At 42.9% G+C, this 22,227-nt stretch overlaps 1 protein-coding gene across 3 annotated transcripts; it reads right to left on the bottom strand.

The window, feature by feature from the left end:
• Positions 1-7,459: 7,459 nt before the first annotated feature.
• LOC106610958 (BAG family molecular chaperone regulator 5) lies at positions 7,460-21,774 on the bottom strand. 3 transcript variants are annotated; one of them, XM_014210686.2, is made up of 3 exons: positions 21,453-21,774; positions 8,936-9,778; positions 7,460-8,803 (listed from the first exon to the last, which is right to left on the bottom strand). In XM_014210686.2, the coding sequence occupies exons 1-3, from the start codon at positions 21,473-21,475 to the stop codon at positions 8,266-8,268; spliced, it is 1,404 nt and encodes a 467-aa protein (XP_014066161.2). In that variant the 5' UTR covers positions 21,476-21,774; the 3' UTR covers positions 7,460-8,265. The 3 variants fall into 3 exon arrangements, with proteins under 3 accessions (XP_014066161.2, XP_014066160.2, XP_014066163.2); XM_014210685.2 differs by lacking the exon at positions 21,453-21,774 and adding an exon at positions 17,612-17,959; XM_014210688.2 differs by lacking the exon at positions 21,453-21,774 and adding an exon at positions 14,638-14,743.
• Between the last annotated feature and the right edge of the window lie 453 nt (positions 21,775-22,227).

Genomic DNA, 22,227 nt, shown 5'->3' with positions numbered 1-22,227 from the left:
ATTATAGACAGAATACCAGCTGACGGCTTCTTCCCTTAATAGTTCTTGCATAGTTTGGAGCTGTGCTTTGGATCATTGTCCTGCTGTAGGAGGAAATTGGCTCCAATTAAGCGCTGTCCACAGGGTATGGCATGGCGTTGCAAAATGGAGTGATGGATCTTGAAGAAGGAAGGCTCTTTTACCCTGTACAAATCTCCCACTTTACCGCCACCAAAGCACCCCCAGACTATCACATTGTCTCCACCATGCTTGAGATGGCGTCAAGCACTCCTCCAGCATCTTTTCATTTTTTTATGCATCTCATGAATGTTCCTCTTTGTGATCCGAAGACATCAAACTTAGATTAGTCTGTCCATAACACTTTTTTCCAATCTTCCTCTATCCAGTGTCTGTGTTATTTTGCCCATCTTAATCTTTTATTGGCCAGTCTAAGATATTGCTTTTTCTCTGCAACTCTGCCTAGAAGGCATCCCAGAGTCGCCTCTTCACTGTTGACGTTGAGACTGGTGTTTTGCGGGTACTATTTAATGAAGCTGCCAGTTGAGGACTTGTGAGACATCTGTTTCTCCAACTAGACACTCTAATGTACTTGTCCTCTTGCTCAGTTGTGCACCGGGACTTCCCACTCTTTCTATTCTGGTTAGAGCCAGTTTGCGCTGTTCTGTGAAGGGAGTCATACACAGCGTTGTACGAGATCTTCAGTTTCTTGGCAATTTCTCGCATGGAATAGCCTTCATTTCTCTGAACAAGCATATACTGACGAGTTTCAGAATTAAGGTCTTTGTTTCTGGCCATTTTGAGCCTGTAATCAAACCCACAAACGCTGATGCTCCAGATACTCAACTAGTCTAAAGAAGGCCAGTTTTATTGCTTCTTTAAATCAGAACAACAGTTTTCAGCTGTGTTAACATAATTGCAAAAGGGTTTTCTAATGATCAATTAGCCTTTTAAAATGATAAACTTGGATTAGCTAACACAACGTGCCATTGGAACACAGGAGTGATGGTTGCTGATAATGGGCCTCTGGAAGCCTATGTAGATATTCCATAACAAATCTGCCGTTTCCAGCTACAATAGTCATTTATAACATTAACAATGTCTACACTGTATTTCTGGTCAATTTGATGTTATTTTAAATGGACAAAAAAAAAAACTTTTCTTTCAAAAACAAGGACATTTCTAAGTGACCCCAAACTTTTGAAAGGTAGTGTATATTTGTAAACAACAGCTGGTGCACGATATCTAAGGAAGTCTTGAGGTTTTGCTCGCCTGAGGTAGAGTATCTCATGATAAGCTGTAGACCACACTATCTACCTAGTTTTCATCTGTATTTTTCGTAGCCATCTATATACCACCACAGACTGATGCTGGCACTAAAACCCACACTCAATGAGCAGTATACCACCATAACCAAACAGAAAAACGCTCATCCAGATGCGGCGCTCCCAGTGGTCAGGGACTTTAATGCAGGGAAACTGAAATCACGTTAAATGTGCAACCAGAGGGAGAAAAAAAAAATCGTAGACCACCTTTCCTCCACAAACAGACGTGTACAAAGCTCTCCCTCCATTTGGCAAATCTGACCATAATTCTATCCTCCTGATTCCTGCTTACAAGCTAAAATTAAAGCAGGAAGCACCAGTGACTTGGTCTATGAAAAAGTGGTCAAATGAAGCAGATGCTAAACTACAGGACTGTTTTGCTTGCACAGACGGCAATATGTTCTGGGATTCTTCCAATGACATTGAGGAGTACACCACATCAGTCACTGGCTTCATCAATAAGTGCATCGATGACGTCGTCCCCACAGTGACTGTATGTACATACCCCAACCTGAAGCCATGGATTACAGGCAAATTTGCACTGAGCTAAAAGGGTAGAGCTGCCGCTTTCAAGGAACGGCACTCTAACCCGGAAGCTTAAGATATCCCGCTATGCTCTCCGACGAACCATCAAACAGGCAAAGGGTCAATACAGGACTAAGATCATATCATACTACACCGGCTCCGACGCTAGTCGGATGAGGCAGGGCTCGCAAACTATTACAGACTACAAAGGAAAGCACAGCCGAGAGCTGCCCAGAGACACGAGCCTACCAGATGAGCTAAATAGCTTCTATGCTCGTGTCGAGGCAAGTAACACTGAAACATGCATGAGAACATCAGCTGTTCTGGACGACTGTGTGATCACGCTCATCGCAGCCAATGTAAGACCAGGACATGTACTCCGAGCATGCGCTGACCAACTGGCAAGTGTCTTCACTGACATTTTCAACCTCTCTCCGACCGAGTCTGTAATACCAACATGTTTCAAGCAGACCACCATAGTCCCTGTGCCCAAGAACACTAAGGTAACCTGTCTAAATGACTTCTAACCCATAGCACTCACGTCTGTAGCCATGAAATGCTTTGAAAGGCTGGTCATGACTCACATCAACACCATTATCCCAGAAACCCTAGACCCACTCTAATTTGATAACGCCCCAACAGATCCACAGATGATGCAGTCTCTATTGCACTCCACACTGCCCTTTCATACCTGGACAAAAGGAACACCTATGTGAGAATGCTATTCATTGACTACAGCTCAGCGTTCAACACCATAGTGCCCTTAGAGCTCATCACTAAGCTATGGACCCTGGGACTAAACACCTCCCTCTGCAACTGGATCCTGGAATTCCTGACGGGCAGTCCCCAGGTGGTAAGGGTAGGTAACAACACATCCACCAAACTGATCCTCAACACAGGGGCCCCTCAGGGGTGCGTGTGTGCTCAGTCCCCTCCTGTACTCCCTGTTCACTCATGACTGCACGGCCATGCACAACTCCAAAACCATCATTAAGTTTGCCGATGACTCAAGTGGTAGGCCTGATCACCGTCAACGATGAGACAGCCTATAGGGAGGTCAGAGACCTGACCATGTGGTGCAAGGAACACAACCTCCCCCTCAACGTGATTAAGACAAAAAGGAGATGATTGTGGACTACAGGAAAAGGAGGACCGAGCACGCCCCCATTCTCATCGACGAGGCTGTAGTGGAACAGGTTGAGAGCTTCAAGTTCCTTGGCGTCCACATCACCAACAAACTAACATGGTCCAAGCACACCAAGACAGTCGTGAAGAGGGCACGACAAAACCTATTCCCCCACAGGAGACTGAAAAGAGTCCCCAGATCCTCAAAAGATTTTACAGCTGCACCATCGAGAGCATCCCGACGGGTTGCATCACTGCCTGGTCTGGCAGCTGCTCGGCCTCCGACCGCAAGGCACTACAGAGGGTAGTGTGTACGGCCCAGTACATCACCGGGGCCAAACTTCCTGACATCCAGGACCTCTATTCCAGGCGGTGTCAGAGGAAGGCCCTAAAAATGGTCAAAGACTCCAACCACCTTAGTCATAGACTGTTCTCTCTGCTTCCACATGGCAAGTGGTACCGGAGCACCAAGTCTAGGTCCAAGAGGCTTCTAAACAGCTTCTACCCCCAAGCCATAAGAATAGCTAATCAAATGGCTACCGAGACTATTTGAATTTGATAATCACATTTTTACTCTAACTTATTTAGGCTTGCCATAACAAAGGGGTTGAATACATATTACCTTAATTACCTCGTGCTAGCTGTGCCACTAGAGATCCTGGTTCGAGTCCAGGCTCTGTCGCAGCTGGCCGCGACCGGGTGGCCCTCAATTGGCCTAGCGTCGTCCGGGTTAGAGGAGGGTTTGGCCAGGGATGTTCTTGTCCCATCGCTCTCTAGCAACTCCTGTGATGTGTCGGGCGCAATGCACGCTGACATGGTCGCCAGGTGTACGGTGTTTCCTCCGACACATTGGTGCGGCTGGCTTCTGGGTTAGGCGGGCATTGTGTCAGAAGCAGTGTGATGGGACAAGAAGCAGTGCAGCTTGGCTGGGTTTCGGAGGATGCACGGCTCTCGACCTTCGCCTCTCCCGAGTCAATACGGGAGTTGCAAGGATGAATCAAAACTAACTACCTATTTCATACCATGAAATTGTGGAGAAAAGGGGCAAAAGTAAAACAAAATAAGAATTACCTCGACACCGGTACCCCCTGTATATAGCCCCGCTATTGTTATTTTACTGCTGCTCTTTAATTATTTGTTATTCTTACCTCTTAATTTTTGGGGGGTATTTTCTTAAAACTGCATTGTTGGTTTAAGGCTTGTAAGCATTTCACCTGTTGTATTCGGCGCATGTGACAAATAAAATTAGATTTAGTTAGATTAATAAATAAGTTATTTATTAATATAGTTATTGATTATGATATTTCTTTTTGAATGTTAACAGATTACAGTTACGTTTATACATGGAGTTTTTTTTACCTGTCTACTCATATGATAGTGCTGACATGGGAACGGCACGATCCAGGAATAAAATGGAGAAGAAAAAAATAATCTTTACACAAATAGACACAGGACATCCCCCTCCAAAATAAAGAGGGTAATAAAAAGTCTAACAAACCTATTATTGAAGCATTCACACATCATTTCAACCTCAGTGTGCTTTTGTACACATGCATCTTGTATGAAAAACACAGCAAAGTCTGTCACAATCAACTTAGTCAAAGGAGACTGGAGAAACAGATAGTCAAATTAAAACATTTAATACTGTACCTTAGACACATTCCTGCCATTTGCAAAGTAGGGAAACCAAAATGTTCCACACAGAGTGAGAAACCCAAAATGTGTGCTATATATAAAAATTTAAAATAAAGCAGCTTTGGTACTTAATAAATAAAACATTGTTCTTTGACAAAATTGTACATTCTACCCCTAAAATGTTACATAAACGTGTTGTTTGCTCAACCAACACCGAAGTCATGTTCACATGGATGTAACTGATACATATATAGTTCAGATAGAACACCTCGCACTACTTTCAGATAAGAGCGCTGTTCTATTTTTGCAAGGTTGGGCCCGACGGCTGACACTGATAATGAAGTTGCAGGCAAGGCTACCCCATCACGTTACCATGAGCAACCATGACTGACTCATGTCCGCTACACAGAGAAAGAGGACGAGAATTATAACAGATAGTGTTAGCCTATGATCTGGCCTTCTACTCTTAAAAGGGGTTTGGCTGACAAATGACCCATTCACACGGGTTCCCATCCAACACAACAGACCGCACTGATAGAGCAACAAACAATAATATACTGAAGATACTATAGATATTAGTCAAATTCACCACGATGTACAGTGCATTCGGAAAGTATTCAGAACCCTTCCCCTTTTCAACATTTTGTTATGTTAGACTTATTCTAAAATGTATTAATTATATGTTTTCCTCAATCTAAACACAACAACCATAATGAAAAAGTGAATAGGTTTTTAGACCCTTCGCTATGAGAGTCGAAGTTGAGCTCAGGTGCATCCTGTTTCCATTGATCATCCTTGAGATGTTTCTACAACTTGATTGGAGACCACCTGTGGTAAATTCTATTGATTGGACCTTACTTGGAAAGGCACACACCTGTCTATATAAAGTTCCCACAGTGCAAGTCATAGCAAAACCAAGCCATGAGGTCTAAGGAATTGTCCGTAGAGTTCCGAGACAGGATTGTATCGAGAGACAGATCTGGTGAAGTGTACCAAAAAAATTCTGCAGCATTGAAGGTCCCCATAATTCTTAAATGGAAGATGTTTGGAACCACCAAGATTCTTCCTAGAGCTGGCCGCCTGGCCAAACTGAGCAATCGTGAAAGGGCCTTGGTCAGGGAGGTGACCAAGAACCCAATGGTCACTCTGACAGAGCTCCATAGTTTTCTGTGGAGATGGGAGAACCCTCCAGAAGGACAACCATCTCTGCAGCACTCCAAAAATAATTAGGCAGTTATGGTGGAGTGGCCAGACGGAAGCCACTCAGTAAAAAGGCACACGACAGCCCACTTTTGGAGTTTGCCAAAAGGCACCAAAAAGACTCAGACCATGAGAAACAAGAATCTCTGGTCTGATGAAACCAAGATTGACCTCTTTGGCCTGAAAGCCAAGTGTCACATCTGGAGGAAACCTGGCACCATCCCTACAGTGAAGCATGGTGGTGGCAGCATCATGCTGTGGGGATGTTTTTCAGCGGCAGGGACAAGTCAGGATCGAGGGAAAGATGAACAGAGCAAAGTAGAACGAGACCCTTGATGAAAACCTCCGCAGGACCTTTGCCCCAGTCTAAGGTTCACCTTCCAACAGAACAATGACCCTAAGCACACAGCCAAGACAATGCAGGAGTGGCTTAAGGACACGCCTAAATGTCCTTGAGTGGCCCAGGCAGAGCCCGGATTTGAACCCAATCGAACATCTATGGAGACCTGAAAATAGCTGTGCAGCGACGCTCTCCATCCAAACTGACAGAGCTTGAGAGGATCTGCAGAGAATGGGAGAAACTCCCCAAATACAGGTGTGCCAAGCTTGTAGCATCATACCGAAGAAGATTCGAGGCTGTAATGGCTGCCAAAAGTACTTCAACAAAGTACTGAGTAAAGGGTCTGAATACTTATGTAAATGTGATATTTCAGTTTTATATACATTTGCAAAAACGTCTAAAAACCAGTTTTTGCCTTGTCATTATGGGGTATTGTGTGTAGATTGACGATGAAAGAAAAACTATTTAACCCTTTTTAGAATAAGGCTGTAACATAACAATGTGGAAAAAGTCAAGGTGTCTGAATACTTTCCGAATGCACTGTATATGCCTAGGAAGGAATGAGATTGTGTATGGTTATTGGCAAAGAATGTTACTTCAAATCAACAAAAATTGACAGAATGGAACCTTATTTTGTATTGGTTAGTTTGAGAGAGCATTAAGTTTGCTGTGTGAACACCCCTCCATTGCATGAGGGCCGCAGTGAACACAGTGTAATCGAATCAGACGACCCATGAGTGTGAAGCTGGATTTCACTGTTTGTTTGCCATATGTTTTTCTATAGCAGCAGAGGAAGGTTTGAATAACCTCAGTCATTTTGAGAGTGTGTGAGTTCTGTGGGAGCCATCTGAGGACTGTTCAAGCTTTGTTAGTGCATAGGGCTATCTGCCAGACATGCCACGGTCAGTTTATAAAGAGCTGTCAGTTGCAGCGCTGAGAATCAGTAAAAAGTGCACATCTCGGAGCGTAAGTGCTCAGGATGGTGAAAAATATGATGAAAAGAAAGGCACAGAGATTTGGGCTTTTTAACTAATAGCTTCCTAACTCTGCTGCAACTCTGCAGAGGTTTTAGACTGCTCTGTCCACTGTGAACACTGTCACCAGCTATAATAATACACACCACACCAAATCAGTGACACTCTACAGGGCTCTCAGACACATTCCTCTGACAATAGAAAGCCACAGACAAAAATAAAACCTAAACCACCTCCACACTGTTTTTCCCCTTCACTATCCTCGCAAACACACAAGTTACAATCAACATTTAGCGACAAATTACATACAAACAGGGCAATTATCGTGTCCACAAATGTTCATTCTATACAAGGAGGCCTTTAATAACATACCCGCCTATTGACAAATGTTCTCACAGGCCCTTTAACTCTACATCCTCCTTCTCCTCATTATTGTAGGACTGTGGTTAAAGCCGTAAAGAAGCTCTCCTTTTCATTTGTCATCTGAATGGTTGCCAGCAACAGCTGTGTACGTCCAGGGTTAGGGTAGTTTGCCCCAGAAGTGTTGATTAAAGCATTACCAGGAAGAGACACCGAGCAAATGGAAGTGGAGAAGCAACATGAACAGAGTTAGATCTTGTCTCACAGTACTGATGTAAACTCGGTTCATCTCAGTAAAGAAGTATTTGAGACATCATGTACATCGTTTGGCTGAGTAAATTTACAACTGACCTCCAAAATAATCAAGCTAAACATGGATACCATCGAGATGTAATTACTCTAGTCCCACTCCTGCTTTTGAAAAACAGACAAAGTGACTAACTACTCTGACCACCACTATAACAGGCTTCAGTGCTTTTGGCCGCAGGCTTTGCAACCACAACCCAACAACACTGATCAAAACGCACACAAATACAGTAGATTTCAAAAAGATGCACTGTAAACTTTAAAAAGCACATTGTATGTCGGAACACTATCCTCCAAATTCTGTTTCACAAAAATGTTCTTGGGTTGCTCCCCCCCACAAAGAGACGAAAGCGCTGCTGCCGTGCATTCTGGGATTTAGACAATATTTACACACCCAACTCTCTTAGAGCGATGATGCACCAGTTTATATACAGTTCCATAGGGCATCCTACAGCTATGTCCAGTCTTTTCCAGTGGATCAGTATTCCCACTCATCTGTCTTCATGTCCAGAAAGCTGAGGATGTTCTGGGCAAACTTGACTGCTTGCTTGCGGGCCACCTTGGTCATCTCGTCGCCCTGTGGGTCGACCGCATCCAGAGCCAGCAGCTGTTTGGTCAGAAGCTCCTCCAGCAGCATGTAGCTCTTGTCGGCCTGCTTGCCATTGAAGCAGAGTACCTGGGCCTGGAGGTCTGACAGGCTGCCCAGGACTAGCCACACAGCCCTGTGTTGTGAGGGCTCGTTGGGGCTGGGCTGGCGGCAGATCAGGGCCTCACGGAGGTCCAGGAAGGTGATGACAGCCTGGACCTCCAGCACGGCACGCCGCCGGGCTTCACGGATACAGGGGTTACGGGCTGTGTCTACCTGGTCCAGATGTGTGAGGAGACTCTGGAGCTCAGGCTTAGGCCTGAAGAGGTCGCCCACCCCACAGTGTCGCAGGACTTCCCCCTGCAGCTGGCCCACCCGACCACGCACCGCCTCAATCTGACGGATAGAGTCATTTTGCCCCAAGTCATACCTGAGGAAAAATATATACAACACAATCACATTTTTGAGCCAAGTTGTATCTGAAAGCATGTACACACGCATACTGTATTTCCCTTCTGTATTATTACTCCAGAGCGTTTGTAATTCTAGTAAAGCTGAGTACCTGCGCGTATCGTCTCCCTCTCCCTCCAGGTCCAGGTGTTTGAGCAGGCTGTTGATCTCCTCCACCACCTGTTTGCGGTAGTTTCTAACCGCTGCATTCCCCGACACATCCAGGGCATCCAGCTCCACTAGGAGCTCAGTGAGCACGCGGGAGAGGTGGGCACAGCTATCCCTCCCACTCAGCCCCATCAGCAGTGCCACCAGCTGGCTGCGCGCCCCACTCACATGCACCATCACCTGGTTGATCCTCTGCACGGCCACGTGCGTGTCTTCCGACAGGGGAAGGGTCTGCTGGCGCGTGCGACCCTCGATTATGTCTTGCACAGCACACAGTCGTGTCAGGGCCCGGTAGCGAGCCTTGCGGAGGGGCACCCTCCCTCCTGTCTTCACCTGGGTGAGCCTCAGTATCAGCTCCTGCACGGCGTCCACCAGCTCATCACTGATCTCTGCTGTGCCCCCGGCCCGCTGAGGCTCCACCACACCCTGCTCCACCAGCCTCTGGGCATCCCTGCTCAGCTCCTCGATGGCCAGGCGGGACGGGTGGGTGGCGTTCTCCTCCAGGTAGCGCAACAGCCCCTCTACTTCCTGGGCTGCTCTCTTGCGTGCCCCCTGTAGGTCTGCCCTGCCCTCCGTATCCACCTGGTCCACTTCCAGGAGCAGCTGGGTCAGCTCGCGCTCCAGCCGCCGGTACTCCCGCTCGTTCTTTAGCCCGCTGAAGGTGCACACTTGAGGGCCCAGAGACTGAACCTCCCGCTGGACCTCATAGAGCCTATTCATGGCTGGGTGCTGCTGCTGGCTGCCATGGTCCATCCTCTTCCCACCATCAAAGGGCTTCCCAAACAGGCTGCAAATAAGGCACAGCACAAATACATTAACAAAAGTTCTAAGCTAAAACACATTGATCTACAGTATGATTGGCTCAAACACATTAAGGAAAGAAATTATACAAATGACCTTTTAACAAAGCACACCTGTTAACCTCTTAGGGCTAGGGGGCAGTATTTACACGGCCGGATAAAAAACGTACCCGATTTAATCTGGTTACTACTCCTACCCAGTAACTAGAATATGCATATACTTATTAGATATGGATAGAGAACACCCTAAAGTTTCTAAAACTGTTTGAATGGTGTCTGTGAGTATAACAGAACTCATATGGCAGCTAAAAACCTGAGAGATTCCTTTACAGGAAGTGGCCTGTCGGACCATTTATTGGCTTTCTTTGACTTCTCTTTCCAAAACAAAGGATCTCTGCGGTAACGTGACACTTCCCACGGCTCCCATAGGCTCTCAGAGCCCGGGAAAAAGCTGAATGTCGTCATTCCAGCCCCAGGCTGAAACACATTATCGCCTTTGTCAAGTGGCCGATCAGGGGACAGTGGGCTTAGGCGTGTGCACTGGTCGCCCCCGTCTTTCTTTTTTTCCCTCTATTTACCGAAACGCAGATTCCCGGTCGGAATATTATCGCTTTTTTACGAGATAAATTGCATAAAAATTGATTTTAAACAGTGGTTGACATGCTTCGAAGTACGGTAATGGAATATTTTGAATTTTTTTGTCACGAAATGCGCCATGCTCGTAACCCTGATTTACCATTTCGGATAGTTTCTTGAACGCACGAACAAAACGCCGCTGTTTGGATATAACGATGGATTATTTGGGACCAAACCAACATTTGTTATTGAAGTAGAAGTCCTGGGAGTGCATTCTGACAAAGAACAGCAAAGGTAATAACATTTTTGTTATAGTAAATCTGATTTTGGTGAAGGCTAAACTTGCTGGGTGTCTAAATAGCTAGCCCGTGATGGCTGGGCTATGTACTTAGAATATTGCAAAATGTGCTTTCACCAAAAAGCTATTTTAAAAATCGGACATATCGAGTGCATAGAGGAGTTCTGTATCTATAATTCTTAAAATAATTGTTTTGCTTTTTGTGAACGTTTATCGTGAGTAATTTAGTAAATTGTTAGTAAATTCCCCGGAAGTTTGCGGGGGGTATGCTAGTTCTGAACGTCACATGCTAATGTAAAAAGCTGGTTTTTGATATAAATATGAACTTGATTGAACAAAGCATGCATGTATTGTATAACATAATGTCCTAGGGTTGTCATCTGATGAAGATCATCAAAGGTTAGTGCTACATTTAGCTGTGGTTTGGGTTTATGTGACATTATATGCTAGCTTGAAAAATGGGTGTCTGATTATTTCTGGCTGGGTACTCTGCTGACATAATCTAATGTTTTGCTTTCGTTGTAAAGCCTTTTTGAAATCGGACAGTGTGGTTAGATAAAGGAGAGTCTTGTCTTGTAAAATAGTCATATGTTTGAGAAATTGAAGTAATAGCATTTCTAAGGTATTTGAATATCGCGCCACGGGATTAGACTGGCTGTTGCGTAGTTGGGACGATTTGGTGCCACCTACCCTAGAGAGGTTAATTGAAATGCATTCCAGGTGACTACCTCATGAAACTGGTTGAGAGAATACCAAGAGTGTGCAAAGCTGTCATCAAGGCAAAGGGTGGCTGCTTTGAAGAATCTCAAATATATTTTAACTTTTTTGGTTACTACATGATTCCATACGTGTTATTTCACAGGTTTTGATGTCTTCACTATTATTCTACAAGGTGGAAAATAGTAAAAATAAAGAAAAACCCTTGAATGAGTAGGTGTCCAAACTTTTCACTGGTACTGTGTGTGTGTGTGAATATATATATATATATATATATATATATATATATATAAAAATTGTTCAACCTTAAAATAGGAAAACATTAAGAAGAAAAACAAAGCTCCAGTATGAGGCTTGTCCAATTCCATATGTTAGGCCAGGTGTCCTTGTTTCCATGATGTAATGTTGACCTAAGGCAGTGGCGGTCGGTGCAGTTTAAGATGAGGGAGGACAATATTTTTATGAGCATGACTGTCATTCATATTCCATTCACCCAGCGCAATGTAACATGGCTAGGTTTAGGCTACTACATGATACTAGAATTGTCCCTACACCCATCATGAGGTTGCTACAACCTAGCCGATGATTGAAAGTGACACATTCAATACCGATTTGCACACTTGCCTGCATCTAGCTAATCTAGGGTGTAATCATTAGTCCAACAGTTGCAAACGAGAGTTTCTATTGGACAAACTCAGGTATGTTTATCCTCGTTTCGTTTGTTTCCGTTTAACTCGTTGAAGATAGGGGGCAGTATTTTCACGGCCGGATGAAAAAACGTACCCAAATTAAACTGGTTACTACTCTTGCCCAGAAACTACAATATGCATATTATTAGTAGATTTGGATAGAAAACTCTGAAGTTTCTAAAACTGTTTGAATGGTGTCTGTGAGTATAACAGAACTCATATGGCAGGCAAAAACCTGAGAAAATTCAACCAGGAAGTGGAGGATCTGAGAATTGTAGTTCTTTCTAGTCCCTTTCGAAACTACAGTGTCTGTGGGGGTCACGTTGCACTTCCTAAGGCTTCCATTGGCTGTCAAAAGCCTTCAGAAAGTTGTTTCATCTGTCTCCTGTTACTGGGCAGATGATAGGAGCTCAGTCACTGAGTGGACTGCCTGGTGACAAAGGGATTGGATATACGCGGTCCCGTGAGCAAGCTGTTCTTTTTCTCCTTGAATGAATACGCTATTGTCCGGTTGGAATATTATCACAATTTTACGCTAAAAATACAATAAAGATTGATTTTAAACAACATTTGACATGCTTCTAAGTACGGTAATGGAACATTTTGATGTTTTGTGTCTCGAATTACGCTCGCACATCATGCCTTTGTATAGTGACCTGAACGCACGAACAAAACGGAGGTATTTGGACATAAATATGGATTATTTCGAACAAAAACAACATTTCTTGTGGAAGTAGCAGTCCTGGGAGTGCATTCTGACGAAGATCAGCAAAGGTAAGAGAATATTTATAATACTAATTCTGAGTTTAGGTGACCCCGATCTTGGCGGGTGTCAGTATAGCTTGCTGTGATGGCGAGCTATGTACTCAGAATATTGAAAAATGTTCCATTACGTAATTCGAGACACAAAACATCAAAATGTTCCATTACCGTACTTAGAAGCATGTCAAACGCTGTTTAAAATCAATCTTTATAGTATTTTTAACGTAAAATTGCGATAATATTCCAACCGGACAATAGCATATTCATTCAAGAAGAAAAAGAAGGAGGAGAGCGCTCGCGGGACCGAGCATATCCAATCCCTTTGTTGCCAGGCAGACCACTCAGTAACTGAGCTCCTATTATCTGCCCAGTGACAGGAAAATTCTCAAACCACTTTCTGAAGGCTTTAGACGGCCAATGGAAGCCTTAGGAAGTGCAACGTCACCCCACAGACACTGTAGCTTCGATAGAGAATCAAAAGAACAACTACAATTCTCCACTTCCTGCTTGGAATTTTCTCAGGTTTTTGCCTGCCATATGAGTTCTGTTAGACACCATTCAAACAGTTTTAGAAACTTCAGAGTGTTTTCTATTCAAATCCACTAATAATATGCATATTCTAGTTTCTGGGCCAGAGTAGTAACCTGTTTAAATTGGGTACGTTTTTCATCCGGCCGTGAAAATACTGCCCCCTAGCCCCTAGAGGTTAAAGGAAAAAGCTTCTTCCAGTTCGTGGTGAGTAATTGCTGTTCTGATGTCCTGAAGTGATTTTCGGTCATAAGAGATGGTAGCAGAAACATTATGTACAAAATAAGTTAAACACACACAAAAATTAAAAATAAAATAAAATATATATATATATATATATATATATATAAGCAGTTGGTTAGGAGCATGTAAAACGTCAGCCATCCTCTTCGGCGTCATCTTATCATCCGCAGTTACATCGGCGGGCCCCAGTGGCAATGAACTAATAAAACCAAAAGCTTACCTTGACTTGGAAGAGTTCCAGTGTTGGATAGCCATAACTAGCTAGCTAACATAGCATCCCTCTCTGTTTGAGCCTGGTGTTTGAGTAGGCTTAACTAGCAAGCTGCTGGCTAAGTGAAAAAAAAATACAACTAAATATCTCTCTTGCTTCTCCTTCATTTTTGAAGAAATTAACTTCTTCAAAACTGTTCAACTATGCACTGCAGTGCTAGCTGGCTGTAGCTTATGCTTTCAGTACCAGATTCATTCTCAGATCCTTTGATTAGGTGGACAACATTTGAATATTTAATTATAGTTTTATCTAAAAAGGATAACTAATGTTTCACTATTTTGTAAAATATTTTTTATATTTTACAAAATAAAAACAAGCTTGAACAAGCAGCCTTTGTCCACTCATTTCCTCAAATGAACAATGAGCTACTGGAAGTTAAGTGTACAATCCTAATTTGTTAGTGACCGCTTAACCAACAAGAACCAGGCAGGCATGACCTAAAAACAGGCAATACATTAATTCAACTTTCAATGATAACACTAGCATGACAATCATTCAACTCATTACTGAACGTAGGCTATAGATCTAGGCTCAGTGCCGGCTACTATTTCAGCTGTCCAATGAACACCACTGAACTAAGTCTAGTTACTTCAACGACAATAAAGCTGTCTTAACACCCCAGGTCAGAAATAACCATAATCGAGTTACATTCTTCAGAGAATGTCTGACCTGACAAAAGAAAGGGCACCCCACAGAATTAATTCCCTCACTCAAAGATGACTGTTGGCATAATTGTATCAAATAGTCAACATCACTACTTACAAAAACTCCAGAGGGAATGAATAATATCAAGCTGGCTCCGGTAAGAGAACACACCAGTAGCCTAAATTCTGTGCAATCGGCATCCAGGCTCCAGACACAGCAGATTGGGAGGCTGTCAAATTATTTACTGCTGCTGTTCCACAGTGATGTGTCTGTGATGTCACAATATACAGGGCATTCTTCTCATTCTTAAAGAGAGTTTGTAAATTCACTCGGTCTATCTACTCCGATTTTAGAGCACTCTCGTCTGAGTGTGCCAGAGCTCAGAATAACTGATTAAATTTACGAACGAGCAACACCCGTTGAATATGCCCGGGGTCAGTAAACGGCAGCAATTTTTTTAATTAAGTGGTTGCCAGTAGCACAGTTATAGTCACCAACGCTCTAGACAACATGAAAACCGCCTAACCTCTGCTGGGGCGAGTAACATGGTCAGAGTGAGGTGTTCTCATTTGTGTCTGAAAGTAGCTAGCAAGTTAGCTTGGGTGCTTGACTGCCGTTGTGAGGTCAGAACGCTCGGATCAACCCTACTCTTCAGCCAGAGCGTCCAGTGTGTGCTCTGAATGGTCCGAGAACAAAACACTCTGAATTTACAAATGGACAATCTGAACTCTGGCACTCCAGAGTGAATATATGAATGCACCCAGTGTGTAACTGTTATGACTGTATGTTGGGGGTTTTCCAAAGGGGATTATGGTGAGAAAGAGTACCGATTGAGCAGTCATTATGGGGTTACTAGGGTCCATTTAAACCATAGTCAGACAGAAATGTTTTCTTTCGGACTATTGGTAACATTGCAATACCATTCAGATAATAAACCCAAATCAGAAGCCTAAAACACTGTCGGTGTGACAGTTTATAGCAGGGGTGGGCAAAAAAAATGTTTACTCAATTTGCAGAGGCCTCCCGAGAGTCACTACAGACCCGGGTTCGATCCCAGGCTGTGTCACAGCTGGCCGTGACTGGGAGACCCATGAGGCGGCGCACAATTGGCCCAGCATCGTCCGGGTTAGGAGAGGGTTTGGCAGGCAGAGATTTCCTTGTCCCATCGCGCCCTAGCAACTCCTGTGGCGGGCCAGGCACAATGCACGCTGACACGGTCGTCAGGTGTACGGTGTTTCCTCCGACACATTGGTGCTGCTGGCTTCCGGGTTAAGTGGGCATTGTGTCAAGAAGCAGTGCAGCTTGGCTGGGTCGTGTTTCGGATGACGCACGGCTCTCGAACTTCGCCTCTCCCGAGTCCATACAGGAGTTGCAGCGATGGGACAAGACTGTAACTACCAATTGAATACTACGAAATTGAGGAGAAAAAAGGGGTGTAAAAAAAGAATAAGTGCCTGGCGGGCCGTACTTTGCACCCCCATTGGTCTATAGCCTAAACCTATCTTTAGTGTTGCCTCAGGAGAGCCATTGGAAAAAGTTGAGACAATTTAGGCCTAGGGTTTATAGTATTACCCTATTCACACACATTTGTCAGAAAGGACAATAAGTAGCCTGCAACTGAGGGTTAACAGAAAAATTAAAGACAACATGCCTCATGGGAGAGAATCAGACACTTAGCCACTAGGTTACTTGTCTTTTGAATTAAAGGCCAATTGCAGTCAAAATTCAGTTTTTCATGTGTTTTATGTCATATTGTACAACAAGTAATGAAACTAACTCTGTAAAAGTGTGAAACTATTTGATCAGTGTTATTCCTGATAGTTGCTGGTTGAAAAACAATCTACACAGGACCTTCAAATCAGCCTGTTTGCATGGGTGGGAGTCTCGGCTTTTCTGGTGACAGGCAATTTTTGTACATTTTTAAAATGACAAAATAAAACAGTAAGATACTTAATTGTTAACCAGAAAGGGAGATGTGACATTGTGATATGACATTGATATAAAAACAGCTGCATTGGGCAATAACAAAGAGGTTTCCAAACCTCTGCCATAACCGCTAGTTTTTATTTTTCCTCATCCCCACTCAGACCACTCCCAGTCAGTCCAAGATAAATTCTTGATTGAGAAACAGTTTTTGCTCAAAAGCTACTTTTGCCATTTTAATGGAAATCCATTACAATGAGGAACTTAATTGTTACCCAGAAATAGCTACATTGGGCCTTTAATATAAATCAGACACAGTAGTTAGAAAGACCATCTCAGACAATACTGTGTTGCTATTGTACTTCTATCTAAAAGAATGGTGATGACCATGGGCCGAATCCACTCAATTGACAAGTAGACTTTCATAACACAATCCTATTGGCAGGAGTGCATGACTACACATTACACAACTACCAAAAACATTGTTTATGCTTGGTGTTGAATAAAACTGCCTACATTTAATTTTGATGTCAGTTTAGGATGAGCAAGGAGCCTAAATAAAACTAAAATGGCTAGTCAAGCCTCCCAGATGTGTAGGGAGGAGACAGACATTGTTATGGCATCCTGGTTTTGGAGAGGGCTCCAATCCAGGATGCTACCAACGAATGCCCCTTTTCTGGACACAATGGGGCAAGGCTACCTGTGAGGCCAACAGCTTACAAATAACAAATTGCCTGACAGAGAACCCGACCCGAAAGAACACATCAAAATTGAAGTGTCCTTAGGGCTACCAACTTGACTTATACGTTTACGTAGTGTATTTATGTATTGATACCTGTAGTCTAGAATTGATTAACATAGTGTACGGTGATGCTCCATGTCTGACAGACCCCATTCTCCAAAAAGCGTTCTAGAACAGTCCCTCTTCAAACGCGCAGCATCCCACTGAGCAAAGAAATACTGTTCATACATAATAGTTCTACATACCTACAAAGGGCTTTAAGCATTGTCATTGTAAGCAGACACTCTAATCATTTAGGCTTGCAGTGCTGCCACTATCTCTCAAACAAAACGCATTTTCAATCTGCCAGTTGCTAGGTTCCTGTTTCAATGTAACAAACGCCAGCAATGTCTCACTACCTTCCCAGCTGCGCATGAAATGTCTCACCTTTTCAAAGCGCCAAAGACATTTGCGCACATTTCTAAAGATGTCCGTTTCCATCAGCTAACCAACTATGATCATACGCGCTGTAGTGTGTAATCCAAATGAATATTGTTTGTCTTTATGTAGCTATGCCGGCTATTTCGTTTTCAATGGCTGATTCACCTCGGTACAGTACTGTCGTACAGCATTAAGCACTGCGTGCCGTGTCGCCCCTCCCAAGCACCTATTCAGAGGGTTTGTTCACGCGCGTCATAAACTAGTCTTCAGTGAACTGTAACTGTAAAACGGGATCGTGGTCATATTTTAGTACAATACGTTGTAACTTGTAATCAATATTAAACACAATTACATTCTATTTACATGGGCTATGTCAAGCATTTGGCATCTCTACCATTGAACTACAAAAGAAGATCTCTACTTGGCACCTGGCAGCAAGTTGAGACCAACTGGTGCTGCTGGAATACCACTATGACAAAGATTCAGTTTTCACAACTGTGTCATGCATTGCCAACTTCCATAACCATGAAGAGTATTTTAGAGATAAGCCTGCCTATACACAAAATTGATTAGTTCAGGGGCTTAAACTCATGAGAATATAACAATACATAATATTCAGACAGAAGTGTATAGCCCTAGAACAGACAAAAATAATTTAGTGATGGTCAGCCATGACATGTACAATCTGTAAATTTGGCCATGATTCATAACCAACAACTGGCAACGGTGTGGAGCACATTGTGGGGACTGTGGAGGATGGTTGGCCACTGAATAAACCGATAACCTGGGTCCCCTTATGCAGGGGTCACTTTAGAGTTTAGAAATCTGCATTTTCAAAATGTAGACCATCAAAATATTTGCATTTTAAACCCTTTCACTTGCGTTTCATATCGAAAGTCCGTTGTTTTGCTTCAAGAGTGATCAGGCGCATGCAACTATAGTATTCCTTCACAGAAAATGCATTAGTGCAGTGGTCACCAACCTTTTCTAAGTCAAGATCACTGAGTCAAAATGCAAGCCGACATCTACCGCTAAGATTTTTTTTAACATTACTTTAAAAAACGTAAGCCTATGCAACATTATCCTATTAAAAACAGTACTGTACCAATGTGGTTCGTGCAGTAGGCTATAGGCCCAATACATTAGACGCATATTGGCTTTACATGAATTGCACTCCCATTTAAAATAATATATATATATTCATTCAATTTCTAAATTTGAGGTTGGCTCTATGATTTCACCAGTAATAGATCAGTTGTTGTATTACTTGTGAGGCACAGCTGAGTGAGAATACATTTAAATAATTTGCTTTTTATTGTATTGGGCTGATGGTGCTTGCATCTGATGGTCAGTCTCAGTGGAGGGCAGCAGACTCAGGGTTCGCCTCTAAATGTCCCTCCACTCTCCCCTTCTTTCACTGACATTGTCCCTTTTTGGTCAATCTCTTCCAGCTGATAGCTTAACAAGTCGCACCGCATTATTTCTGCCTCATGCACAAATTCATGTTCTCACTCCTGTGAACAGAGAAAGTGAAATATTCCTAGATAAAAAAAAGACTCAAACCGCTAATAATAACAGTGCACGCCTATCGATACACTTTCCTACTCATTAATTATAGCTGCTGTGCGGGTTGTAGCGCAAGTGGAAGTAAGAAAATGCAAATTTTATGGCTTATAAGTGTTGACAGTGATGAGTTAAAAACATGTCATAATTTCAAAAAAGTTTTGAAATCTCACAGTATCAACTTTACTTTAGCTTTATTTTACGCCTGTTACATTACTGCAGACTTGGTAATCTGCAGGTTCGTCTCAAACTAGATTTAACATAGTAATTAGTATATGTTATGTTTGGTATGGTTACATAAAACAGGTTTCGAGTTCCAATCTCATCACGGACAACTTTAGCATTTTAGCAACGTTTCAACTCCTTTACATGTTAGCTAACCCTTCCCCTAAAGCCCTTTAACCTAACTACTAACCATAACCCTAGTCCTATTATTTTTTATTTAGCCATAACCCCTAGCCTAGCTAATGTTAGCCAGCAAGCTAATGTTAGCTACCTAGCTAGAATTCGTAACATATACTGTATGTTTTGCAAATTCGTAACACATTGTACATTTTGAAAATTCGGAACATGCAATACGAAGTGTAATTCATAACACACGAAACGGGTGATGGACATCCACAAATTAATACAAACCAAACGAAACACAGAATAATAATATGAAACGCTCTGAGACCAGAATAATACGAAATCCTCAAACCATCCGATTGGCCAGCGGTAGACCTATAGTGCATTTGATTTGTTCTCCAGGAAGGCAGTGTTTGTGCATTCAGACACATGAAATGGTTCAAAATGGGAACAATTCACCTACCAACAGCGCGAGAGGAATAAAGTAAAATAGGAACGCAAGAATAACGTTATCCTTAAGTTTTTTACAGAAATGTTTGGCGATAAACTAGAAATGCCTTGGCGATCGACCGATTGGTGACCACTGCATGAGTGCAACACATTCGTCAGAAAATAACTTAATTTTCATCAGATGACAACAGAAGGGCAACGCTATTTGGTTAGCAGCCACACAAGTAAATGAGCTTAGCCTACAATGAAAAAGCAATATTTTTTGTAAAGAAGATACATGGCCATCATATTTCTAATGTTTATCATAAAGTATGTAGCCAGCTACATTTTCTAATGTTTAGCTTAAGTTAATCTTGCATTTTACAGGAGAAAAGCAGCTACACATCTCCTTTGTGAATTATCATTCGAGTGGAGAAATGCAACTGAAGCACAAAATTAGTCTGATGCCGAGCATAAATTACAAGAAACATTTTAGATTTGCGTTTACAAAACACAGAAAAATATCTTACTATTTTCTTTGCCTGAAAAACAAAATTTTGCATTAACGAGACCCACGTTATGGTGTGCAATTTCATATTTCGCCAATATTTGTAACATTGTGAACCTGGATAGGTCCCGGGTGTCTTCTACGTTGGCTGGCTACTGAATGTGAGATGGTGTGACCCTGGCCAATGGTCATATTTGTAAACACTATGACCAGTGGTACAGTGGAGGGTAAATGCACCACGATCAGCTTAAGCCACCTATTTTTCTGTAACTACATCACTAACTGTGACTTTATAGCTAGCCCCTATCTCAAAGGATCATCTACAGGCCTAGTAGACCTCAATCTGAGGCACCTGGGGGGGGGGGCTGTCCCCCCTTAGAACAGCTCATAATCATGGGTCGTGTTCAGTAGTACAACACAGCCAACTAGATTTTCTTATTGGACAAATTCATGCAGTTGTGAGCAATAAGTCACCCCGCTTTCATATTGCTGAGTCTACATTTAAAAGACACAGGGCCCCATTCGAATTCCTTTAAAAAGTGCACTTTTCCTTCCTCAGTAATCACTGATGCCATGATTGGACACTGGTGAAAGCAAGGGCTCCACCAGATGGCTTTCAATTGCCCAGTCATTTCGAAATTCGAATCAGTAAATGAAGGGGGAAGGAAATACTACTTTTTGTAGAGTTCCAACGGGACCCCAGTTGTTGGAGGACAATGAAGCCTCTTTGGGCCAGGGGCACTGCTGGTCAACAAGGGATTCCCAGTCACTGGTCCCCTGACTGACACCATAATGTCAGCCGAAGTGCAATAAATCCACATATATTGATGAAATCATCAATGTAGCGTCAAAAAAAATAATTGTATTTTATGTACAAGCTAAATGTAGGCTAGCTAACGTCATAGAAATCCAAACGGTGCTCGGTAAATACATTTGATAATAAATACACATAATAAACTGTACGGAATATATGATAAGCTTACATGCCCGTATTCTTACCTGCATAACCAACGTACAGCCATAGTATTGAAGAGATGGATACAATACTAAACATTACAACCCACAACCACAAACTGAGGTGTAGATAGCTACTAGCTGGCTAGCAAGACATTTTCACAAGGGGGTTGGAATGCCCCCGGCGTGACAGGCTGGCCAAGCGGGATCATAATGACCACATTTTTTATTATGAAAAGGCTTGTTAGGCGTTTAATTCGATACACATGCGGACAATGCAAACGGATACTATTACATAGGGCTGCCGCAGACAAAGGGTTCTGTTACAGAATTTGACAAAGTAATCCGAGAGCAATGCTGAATCGGTGTTATACGTTGGTCGTCCAACCTAATTTCAATACAGGAAGTACGTGGACCGTCCTCAGTCAGGTGGAAGTTGGTCACACCTATAGCTCAGTGACTAACACTAACTTCGAGTCGGATAGTCGGAGCTCCAGACAAATGCCCGAGTTTCCGCCTTGAATTTGGACTTGGATGAACATTCAAAACGATTTTTCCCAGTCGGAGCTCGTTTTTTCCTTCTTTTTCCCAGTTGTCTTGAAAGCACTGAAGTCATAGATTTCCGAGTTCCCAGTTGTTTTGAACGCGTTCTAACGCCAACTATGAAACAAGGGATGATACCAGTGGAGGCTGCTGAGGGGAGGATGGCTCATAATAATGGTCGGAATGGAGTTAATGGAATGGTAGCAAACATACCATTCCATTCACTCCATTCTGGCAATAATACTCCGTTCCAGCAATTATTATGAGCTGTCCTCCC

The sequence above is a fragment of the Salmo salar genome, chromosome ssa09 (genome assembly GCF_905237065.1).
Source record: "Salmo salar chromosome ssa09, Ssal_v3.1, whole genome shotgun sequence".
NCBI classification, from domain to species: Eukaryota; Metazoa; Chordata; class Actinopteri; order Salmoniformes; family Salmonidae; genus Salmo; species Salmo salar.
The sequence above is the reverse complement of the archived record's forward strand: the minus strand, read 5'-3'. Positions and strand labels throughout refer to the sequence as shown.